Genomic DNA, 10,878 nt, shown 5'->3' with positions numbered 1-10,878 from the left:
GAGAGTACTTCTTTTGTTTCCCTTTAAATTTCTGCCTTTGGTCTTCCTTTCTGTAGGGCAGCCTAGGACAAGACTGGCTTGAATGGCAGTGGTGGGAAAAAGAGGATTTCTCATTCTCCTAATCTCTCTTATGTTGAGGGCACTTAATTGAATTCTATATGCCTTTACAGTAATTCCAATATATGTAAAAGCACTGAAAATTATAACAAGATCAAGGAAATGTAAGTTATGATTCAGCTTTGGAACAGAAGTTTTCCTCAGATTATTTTGGGTCTAGAAAGCCTTTACGGATAACGTCAAGGTTAAACAGAGTGACTGATTAAAGTCAATTAACCAAAATAGGGGCTGCTTGATGCTTAATGACATGTTGGGATAATAAGTAGAGAAAGAAGCTAAAGTCAACATTAGTTATTATCAATAGCAATTTTGCAATTATGTAGTACTTTGTAGTTTACAAAATCTAAATCATTTCTTAAAAATTAACCTTAAAGATGAGGCTTAACTGCTCAAGGTCATCTGGCTAGTTTAACAGAAGAACTGCAATTTATAATCAGATCTTCTAAGTTCAAAACCATAATACTTCCAGGAGACCAGTAGATCTCCCCTCACCCCCTTTATGAGTGGTGAGGGTACAAAAAGACAGGCTTGAGAATTTGTGATCTGGCGCTCCTGGGCTTATCCTTTGGCTTCAGCTGCCTGCATGATCCATATGACCTTGACCATCTCCACCTCTAGGCGAGATTCCCAAGATTAACCAAAACAGTGAGGTGGGAAGAGGAGAGTGACCTTGTTGGCTATGGTTCTCACCTAGGTAGAGACTGGCTGCACAGGATGAGGTCAAAAGTTGTTCTTGTGTGACCCAAGATGTGTGGGGTTTAGGGTATCCAGCTGGGTGATACAGTGGTTTCTGATGCTCCAGGATGGGGCTTGGTTATCTTTTTAATACATACATACCTGCATCATGCCTATGCATGCAGTCCATATCTGCATTTGTAAAGACAGACCTTGCTCAGTAAAGACATATGTTATGAGATAATTGTGATAGCATAGTTCATCCTCATGGGAGTTGGAATTCACAGTACATAGGACAATCTTGTGCCTCACAGCTCTACAGGGGTATGTACCCTCTACTGGGACTGAAGGTTCTCAGGGCTCCTCCACTAACTGGGGGAACCCAGATGTCACCATTGTGAAGTGGCTTAGGGAGGAGAGTGGTAGTGGGCTCAGTGGAGGATCTTCTCCCAACTCCTCACATTTAGGAGAGATATTGCTATGTTTAGATATGATTCCATTTCGGTTGTTGTAATTTGTCATTCTACAGTGTTTCCTTTAAGACTCAGGTAGCAGCATGAGGCCCCCTAGTGGCCTGAAATCGTTCATGAGTTTACTTCTCAAGCATTTTGAAGGGGAGGGCTGGAGCAGTACAAAGGTTGTCAATACTTACCTACATCTGTAGCTTACAGTTGAGGCAGGAGGAAGTAGGACAACCTCTTTGGGGAGAGTTGAGAACTAAAATATTTTCTTTTAAGAGAATAAAATAAATAGAGTATGATTCTAGATAAAACATTCACTTTCTGATTTTTCGTGCTTTAGTTTAGTAGGTATTAAGTACCTACTCTGTGCAGGACGTTTTATTAGATATCACACGAGGGTTAAAAAAAAAAGACATCATCCCTTCTAAGGAGCTCTGGAAGAGGATAAAACACTTATGCCACCAACATGGTAGAAAATGAAAGGTGCCATCAGAGACTAAGTAAGTAAAGACTCTCATAGGAGAAGTTACTTTGAGTTAAAAGGGAAGGAATTTTAGGAAGGGGTACTCTAAAGAGAAGCAGAATTTGGAGATGTTGAGATGGAGAGGGACAGGATGGCATTCTTGAGGAGGGAAAACAGAAGTTGAACATACATGGAGGCAGGAAACCAAAGTTTGATTCAGAACGGTGAATAGTCTGATCTGGCTAACTCATGAGTTTTCGGGCTGGAGTGAAGTGAAAGCTGGATACATCTGTTTGGATCGGATAGTGGAGAACCTTGAACACTTGCCTAGGAAATTTCTTCATCAGGGATGGGGAGCCTTTGAATATTTTGAGCAGAAAAGAGGCGTGTCAAAGCACAGACTCCCTCCCATTAAAATCAACGTGATGCTACATACTTGCATTTGGCCCAGAGGAGTGTTGATGTGCATGCATTTAACATAATTGTGGTATACTCTACTATAATGAACAACTCCAGGTTTGTACCATCTGACCTTCAAAGCCTTACTTCTCTTAACAAAACTACTTGAGCACCAGGCAGCAGTCAGTGCCACAGGGCTCCTGCCATATTTAATTAAATTCCTTGACAGAATGCTTCTCTTGAAAGTGCTACCTGAGGTTTGTTTTGCTTTGCATTGCAAAGGTTTAAGAAAGGCTTCATGCCTCTCTATCTTCCAGTACTAGTTTCATGTGGTTTAAACTCCATGGACTAGGGATATTTCTGACAAGAGTTCTAGGGTAGAGTCCTAGCTGGGGGTAGAAGTCAAGCAGTGATCTTATTTACAGTGTATTAGAACGAACTCATTTAAGCAGCCTAAGAATCTATACAAAGCCTGGCATGTAGTTGATGCTTGAAAATATGTGAAGCAAATACTTAACAACTGATTGAATAGATAATACATGTTTAATAACACATTATAAAATTCCTGACTCCAGGCATTGGTTTCCTCATTGTTAATGGCATAGAAATCATTTAGAGCACAGTGAACATAATTAATAGTATTCTTCACAAGTCCTGAAAGAATGTATAATAAAAAATAAAAATCTGAATAAGTTAGAGAGGAGCAAAATGCCCATTGGAGAGAAATACAATTGAGACATTGCAAACGAGGCAAGGGAAGATGAGCAATTTGGAACTGCAATAAATGTAACTACAACAGCAACAAGCATTTAAGAAATTTCAGCAGCAATAAGTATTTATTATTTTGAATGAAATGTACATTAAACAATATAAAAATCATCAAAAGTGCTAGGTTGGATTATTTTAATATTAATTTAACCCCCCCCCCCACCATTTAGTAGCTACATCTTTTGCCTTTTAACTTCTGACTCATCTAAAACTGTCCAATGTTAAAACATAAAAAATATTAGTTTATTCTTTAAGAAAAAGTACCACCGGTGATGAGTTATGGAAAGCAAAAAAATAGATGCCAGAGAATCAACTTATTAAAAAATATTATCACAGAATTTCATAGAAGTATGCAAAGTCCAAGGTGATTTAGACTCTTGGCAGAATATTTTTTTTTATGACACAACTTCTTAAAAGTGTGGGTTTTTGTTTTTGTTTTTGTTTTGAGGCAGGTTGCTGGTGTGCCAGAACTAGCTGACTAGTTTCTCATCTTTCCTTGGCTACTTCCCAAGGTGAACTGAATCTTGTCTAATGCCATGCACCTCCCACAACCCCTCAAATGTTTAGTGTTGAGAAAAAGTTGATTTTTCAGTCTTAGAAATAGCCCTTAGAGTTAAGTTTGTCAATAAAGAAGACACAAGTAGGTTCTCCATAAGACGGAACCCCCCACCCCCCGCCCCAATTCACCCCCATTCCTCTGGTCTGCTGCAATGCACTGTTCATTCTCTCCCACCCTAGTTCTGGGTGAATTGGACGACACAGTGAGAGGGAGATTTTCAGGCCACATATCCCATTTGGTCTCATTCAGTCTTAAGCAAACAAGCTTCTCTGATTTGCCACAAGAGCCGTCTGACTCTCCCGTCTCTTGGCTTTCTTGCTCCTCTGCCTCACCTTCCAGCACAGGGCACTGGAAGCTAACAGAAACAGTCCAGAAGACAGGAGGACCAGACCCAAGATGGAGATGATGGAGCCGTGGGAATTGAAGCTGTAAGCCACAGCAGTGACTACTATCCCAGCGATGAGGACCACCACGGCGAAGGGGATGATGCAGCGGTAACAGGAGAGCTCAGCACCCCCTGTAGCAGCCGTCAACTGAATCTCACTGACCAAGGGGACTGTGGTGACCACCACTTCGCTGGTGGGGCTCTTCTCCATTGTCAGTGGCTTGGAAGACTTTGGGGTTCCCAGGATCTCCTTTATGGGCTCTTCAGTCATTTTTACCAGTGACGTTTCCCAGCTGAGTTCACGGACTAGACCTGGGGGGTCTCTCCAGGGTGGAAGCTGTGGAAGGGACAGAAGATACCAGGGAAATGCATCACGGTGAGCCTTGCAAGTAGAAGTAAGGAGCTGGGGAAATACCTCTGTGTTCTTTTCTAGGAGGCACAGATGCATGTGAAAATCAACCGTCATATTTTTTTTTCTCCTGATTGTTTGCATTCTCTTTGCAAAAAGCAAGATAAAGCGATAGCCATAAAAAAGGGGAAGATATAAAAAGCAGGAAGCACTTTACAGTGTTTAATATACCCTGACGATCTACAAATGTTTTACAAGGCTTTCCACTTTGTCTATTGCTTCTCATTCTTCTAAACACACGGGAAAGTCTCAACCCTAATCCCAAAGACAGCCTCCTTTATGAGGAGAATACACTATGAATAACACTTTGCACAATCCGTTCCAAAACTCACGGCAACTTCGACTCTGCCAGTGTTTGCAAGCATAACATGCATTCCAAATCACCCATTCACTGCCCACCAAACAGTAACAAGACCAGAAGCCAGTGTATGAATGATGTTCTTCTACAGCAGATGACAGCACATCTTTTTATTGTAATTATTTAACAGTGCAACATGTATCCTGGGACCGTGGTGGGGGTGCAGGTCAGCAAAAATTCAGTGGCAATAAGACCAGGATTTGTGGTTTGAAATGTGGCAATATCTTCCAATCCATTTGAAAAAGGAAAAGGAAGGGGGAAAGATTCAGTTTTGTAGGATAGAAATTTTTTTTTTGGATATAATTTTTAAAGATAAGATTAACTATTAGAGTAATTAGCTGTCAATTCAAAATTTTCCATTGAACTCAACAAGGAATCTTAATACTATGTGGACCATGACACGTTTTTAAAAAAATAAGCAGGCTAGATTTTCAGTACAGTTTTATACTCTCTTTATTTTCCCGTGCCCTCACTATGATGTACCTTTCCGAATATTTTGAACCAGAACATTTTGGGACAAAATCTGAAACTCTTGGTCAAGAGCATCTGGTTGAAATGCTGCCTAGGAGAAATCAGTGAATGCTCTTGTCTGCTGTTCAGACATGTTAAATCATTCTCTTTTGTCCCTGAGAAGCGATGTAGCAGCTAAAGAATTGAGCAATTGCAGTCACTGAAGAAATTTAGAGGAAGATTCTTGAGGCTATTTAATGAGATAAATACTTTGGACATATTAAGCATCCACTGAAAACAAATTCAAGCCCAAATCAAAATATCACTCTCTGTGCAATGAAGGTAAATATTAGAACTGCCTGTTTGCGTGTAACTTTTAGTCACCAACATTCACCACTGCTGTCCAAAGATAACCTCGTATCATTTCTAGGCCAGTAAAAGGATATTTGAGGTTATGTCTGAAAGCAAAAAGAAGTCTTCCTCGCAAAGCTGAGGCATAAGCTAACTTGCAGATGAAGATCTGTCCGCAGAGGACATCCACATACCTCAGAGACAAGCAGTCCATTACCAGAGGAGCCACCAGATTGGGAGGGAAGAAACAGCAGCACTTGAGCTTCTTCGGTCAACTTCTGGGAAAAGAGCCTGTAATAGCACGTCTGTCAGTAAAATGACAGGACAAGAATCTCCTCTGGGGAAAAGAAAAGATAGAAAAATACTGTGCTGTATGGTTAGTTTTCAGATCCTGGAGTTCCTTCTTTCGCTCTACCTCTGTTCCTAAATGACGCTTGTCTTTCCCTCTCTCTCTTTTTATTTCCTCCCCCACCGGATTGCCCCTCCCTGTCATTTTTTTTTTCTTCGTTCTCTTCCTTGCCAGCAGATTTCGAGTTTTGGCTTCCCCCAACTCCGCTCAGTGACATGATAAGTCAGAATCATTCTAGAGTCCCCAGAGATAGGAACCAGCTTTTACTTTTATTTCTCTTGCAGCATTTACTAAGTAGACGGCTTTGCATTACTCATTTTTTCCCCAGCTAGCCTCCAGATCTTCCTCCCACCCATCAGGCACTTTCATAAGAAAATCCCAGAGTCAGCGTTGCAGACCCAGCTGAGGGGACAGAGCTGGAGGGACAGACGCTAGGGCAGCAGGAACAGCTGTGAAGTCATGGGGCAGCTGAATTCAGCCGGTAAGCTAGCAAAAATCCATGTTCCTAGGCTTCCCCAGTATTCTTTCTTTATATGTGTGTGGGGCCACACGAAGCTTTAAACTACCCATTGTTTGAGATTAATTCACTTAGGAATGAGGGTTGGAGATGCAAATGCTTACGGTTGAGGGAGAAACCAATCATCTTGCTTTAAATATGATCACTTAATACTCCTGCTAGGAGGTGAGGACACTTTTGGCAATGCTGAGATTCTCATCAACATCCTCATTACCATCATCGCTGTCATTTACAGAGCACCTACTATGGATGTGACAGTACATTGTGTGTGCATTAGCATTAACTCTCACTAGTTTACAAATGAGTTTAGAAATAGTTTCTAAATGAGGTCCAGAGGGGTTAAATAATCTCACAAAGTGCACACAGAAAGAAAAAAACCCTCGGTTTGAACTCCAGTCTTTAATGGGCACATAAATCATGTGGAGAGCTTGTTAAATGTAGAATCTGATTTAGTGGGTCTGTAACAAGCTCCTGGCTGATGCTGCTGCTCTTCGGCCCACTTTCAGGAGCAAGATATTTTAAACATTCAAGTATAGGTGGCTTGATGCATCACACTCTCAAATAATAAAGTTAAAGGTCTATATCCACCTGTTCCTTATGTGGCCTTACAGGTTTATACTTTTTTTTTTTTTTTTACAGATAAGCTATTTGAAATTTTAAAGCTGCAGGTTGCCTTTTTGAGAGAAAAATGAGATAACACTAGGACACTATTGTAAGCTCATCCCTATACTGTGTAGCTCAAAGTTATCCGTCCTCTATATTTTAATCTGTACAAGTTTTAATAACGTCTTTTTAATTAATACAGTGAATCTACAAACATAAATTAAATCCTGGAAGAGATTTGTTCCCTTCTTTCTCTTGGGTTGTTAGGTTGCTTTAACTATTGGTGCCGGATGTTCCCAGACATCTCCCTTCTGTTCTAAGCATCCTGCATCTAGTAAAAAATACCTTGATGATTTTGTCATAAAGGGAGAAGGAACAGAAGTCTTTTTTTCTAGAATGGAAGCCAGAGAAGGGGCTTTTTTTCATTTAAAAAAAAAAAAAAAGCTGAAAAGTCCCTGAGGCCTGACTTCACCAAGTCAGGAGAGCCCCACTAGCTTGCTGAGGAGGATGAGTACCTGGAGGTCCTCCTAGCTGCCATTCTTGTACTTGTATGAGAGACAGAGCCATCATCCAGGAGAAATGCTGTCACTTGGTGTCGAAGATAAGGGATGCTTAGAACCAGGGCATTTCAGCACTTGCCGACATTGCCCTGGGAAGATGATGATATGGTCACTGGCCACATACACTGGAGGCTTTGGGGACGCTCCTTCTAAGAGCATCAATCCCTCCCACCTGCAAACTCTGGGCTCTGGGCAGAGTTCCTCTCCATCTCCTAGCAGGGGTCTCTTTCCCACCACCAAAATAATTCAATAAACCCACTGCAGCTCTCAGTATCACCTTACCCTGTTGAACATCATATTCCCCTGTTACCAAAATCAAAGGTACACAAATCAAACTTCTGCCAGAGAGAAAGCAGAGGCACCCTTTTCCCACATTGAGCACTTGGCTGAATCTATAATAGGGGACAGTGAGTACATCTGTGTGCTGGGAACAGGAGCAAGTCTGTCATTACAAGTAACACCAAAGCATTCTTCAGCCTTTCCTGGCCCCAGGCATCTCATTCACCCTAATTCTTCTTCACAAAGAGTGTGCATATACCTAGATATGCAGATGCACATCTCCAGATTCTAAGGAGACAACCAATGATTTGTATTGATAAATACAAAGACGAAGAAAGCTTTGGGATAAAACAGAAGTTGTATATGAAGAATACGCACCAATTATTATACCAATGGACACATGCGGTTATAACCGACTTTTACCTCTTCAAATTGAAACTCAGGGAGAATTCCTAGTGATGAATGCCTGAGGTCATTGAATATTTTTTTACCTTCTTCCACTTTGTGCCTATCCGTTATTAAACTCCCTTGGGAATTCCTTAAGGGACACCTGCCCCCAAATGCAAAATCTTACCCACAGTGCAACCAGTCTTCTTTCTGCAAGCCTTTCAGAAGGGAGAAGAAGTCTTTCTGGTTCTTTTTTAAACACATGGCTCCAGAGGATTCTTTTAAGTTTGGAAAACTTTTCAGAAAGCTTCCAGTGAGTGAATTAAATCGGTGCCCCCACCCCCACCCCCACCCCACACTACCCCTCTGTAGGCATTCAACATTTCTCTCCCAGATCTTTCACAAAGCAAGGCAAAGATTCTTACCTTTCCCAGACAGAATCGGACTGAGACAGCTGCCAGCTCGGCCAACAGCAACCCAAAGAGGGGGGATGCAAATCACCACACTAGGGACCGTAAACAAAGTACTCAACAAGGCTTGAACACAATTAAGGGACCGGAGAAAAACTTGGAGAGAGGAAATCCTTTAAGCGCTGCTGCATTTTGTTCTGTTTCCCTCTATGAGAATGTAATCTGTATTTTTAAAAAGGGAATCAAGTTTGAAAAGAACGTCCTACTTTGTTTTACTCTCTTTATAGCCTCATTCAGGCTTCCATTTTCAAGATTTTCCCTACCCAAGCCCTCATCCTGGTAGTCCTCTGTTCCTACTGTGAACCTACAGAAAAGAATCTGTCATCCTTGTTCTGTACTTCCAGGCAGGTTTTTGGGAGGTATGTGGGCATGGGTAGTGGGGTGTAAATTAATCTCTTTTGTCCTAACATGCAAGTAAAAAGGGGAGCAATTGAAGAGGAGGATTCATGGTGAAAATGGCTTGTGATTCCTTATGTGGACCATTTCCCTGAAGTCCCAGTGGTGATCTTATCAGCACTTTTCATCAGAGGATGGCAAAGCACCATGGAAACAACGGTATTCTGGAAAATCACATCTCTGAGGAACTGAACTCCTAATCAGCATATAATTTCCAGGCTTCAACATCAGTCTGATGCTGGGAAATTGAAACCACCCTGCAACATATAATATTTCCACCAAAGGCATCATAAATAGCAGAGCTTGTTCTTCTGGGGAGAATTTCCCCAAATTTGAAAAATCTTACTTCATTCAGAAATTAGATTGGAAACAAAGTGATTTAGGTGCAGGGGATGCAGAAGTAGAGGAGGGCAGGGAAGATGGTGATAACCAAGAGGACATTTTGCCCCTTTCTCTTCGATACAAGCCAAGGTTCAGTCTCTGGTCTGGAAAAAGGGGGGAGGCATTTTGATTTTGCCATTGACTTTATGCTGCTGAAGACCTGGGTATTTCTCCTTTGGGAACGCACAAACTTCGCATTTTGTGAAGAGAGAGCACCTCCATGTGTATTCAATTACTCGCCCATATTTACTTTCAGTTTGCTTTTGCTTGGTGTGGTTGAGTTGGCTAATTTCCAGCAGCTGTGAAGATGCCAGTTCCTTCCGGCACTCTGTCCAATCACTGCATGCCTTTGATCTGGGTCATCACCCAGTCCAATTGGATTCAGTGAGATTCGGGAAACTGGCCAGTTTTTCTCTTTTCCAATGCTTCTTTTAAGGGTGTGTCTGCATTTATCTTCTGAAATCACTAACATTTTGGAAAGTGATCTGTGCTGGTGTGTTCATTTTGGATAACACGTCATGTTTTTACTGCTTTCCCCACACCACTCCCCAACCCTAGGCACTTTTCTTTGAGGTCTAGGACATTAGAGAGATCTGATAGCACCAAGGAGAGCAATGGGTATGTCTTAGATATAAATATATATTTTGTTATTTGCTGATCAATTTCCAGCTACCAGAAACTCGTTAAGTCCATGTGAGTATAGAAAGGAAAGCATACATCTTTTAGATACACGTCCTGGTCATTTTTCTCTTACCCATTTTGTTCTGAGTTACTATGAAAGATCAAATTAACATAAAAAAAACAGAGTTGCTAAAATCAAATGACACAGTGGAACCTTAGGGAGGGCTGAGTAAATCATCTCTCACTTCAACAAGAGCTAATGGGTACTCCAGCCTCAGATGAGAATTGATTTTCTTGTTTCAAAACCCGAATATATGTTGAAACTGCTGTGCTCCTGATAGATCCCTATATATCTTGCATAATCCTTTATATTTATTTATATCATTCTTTGGAGCCCTAAGATGAGGAATCTCAAAGGTAAAGAGTTATAGCAAATTGAGCTGACATTTTCCCAAGCAGGTACATACCACTCAGGTCAGCCTTCCCTAGCAGACTGTGGGTCGTGTATTCAGGGGCTTGTAGAAAACCCACCATACTTGTCCTTTACTCAGGGGAGGAAAGGAAAGGGACAAGAAGGAGCTCATTTCTTTGCCACTCCTTTTGAAATTTGATAGTATGGTGTCTTACTACACCTTTTTACAGAATTGCTTTTATAGAAACAATCTCCCCCTAGTCTCTGGTGACAAATGTCGCTTGTCTTGTCCATTAAATAATTGGGGTGCTCAATGTGTGACCCAATCCGTTCCTGATCATGCATATTTTCTAAGTTTCAACATCAGTCTAGTGTTGGGAATTTGAAACCACCCTGCAGCAGGTAGAATTTTCTAAAAATGATGACTCTACGATATCCTGTGAGGGTCAGTTAGCTTCTTTTGTTCCATATTCATAGAGCAAGATACACCTTCCAACCTGATTAGCCA

General features: G+C 41.3%; 1 protein-coding gene across 4 annotated transcripts; it reads right to left on the bottom strand.

Moving 5' to 3' along the window:
• Positions 1-2,639: 2,639 nt before the first annotated feature.
• Positions 2,640-8,635, bottom strand: TMEM100 (transmembrane protein 100). Of its 4 annotated transcripts, XM_072779932.1 has the most exons (4): positions 8,516-8,532; positions 7,380-7,513; positions 5,590-5,732; positions 2,640-4,164 (listed from the first exon to the last, which is right to left on the bottom strand). In XM_072779932.1, the coding sequence occupies exon 4, from the start codon at positions 4,096-4,098 to the stop codon at positions 3,694-3,696; it is 405 nt and encodes a 134-aa protein (XP_072636033.1). In that variant the 5' UTR covers positions 4,099-4,164; positions 5,590-5,732; positions 7,380-7,513; positions 8,516-8,532; the 3' UTR covers positions 2,640-3,693. The 4 variants fall into 4 exon arrangements, with proteins under 4 accessions (XP_072636033.1, XP_072636032.1, XP_072636035.1 ...); XM_072779931.1 differs by lacking the exon at positions 7,380-7,513 and having other exon boundaries at positions 8,516-8,635; XM_072779934.1 differs by lacking the exons at positions 7,380-7,513; positions 8,516-8,532 and adding an exon at positions 8,278-8,399.
• Positions 8,636-10,878: the final 2,243 nt, after the last annotated feature.

The sequence above is a fragment of the Canis lupus genome, chromosome 16 (assembly GCF_048164855.1).
Source record: "Canis lupus baileyi chromosome 16, mCanLup2.hap1, whole genome shotgun sequence".
NCBI lineage: Eukaryota > Metazoa > Chordata > Mammalia > Carnivora > Canidae > Canis > Canis lupus.
The sequence above is the reverse complement of the archived record's forward strand: the minus strand, read 5'-3'. Positions and strand labels throughout refer to the sequence as shown.

Bases quoted from the DNA above. Each gene is read 5' to 3' on its own strand.
- TMEM100 (XM_072779931.1), bottom strand. From the start codon at position 4,098: ATGACTGAAGAGCCCATAAAGGAGATCCTGGGAACCCCAAAGTCTTCC.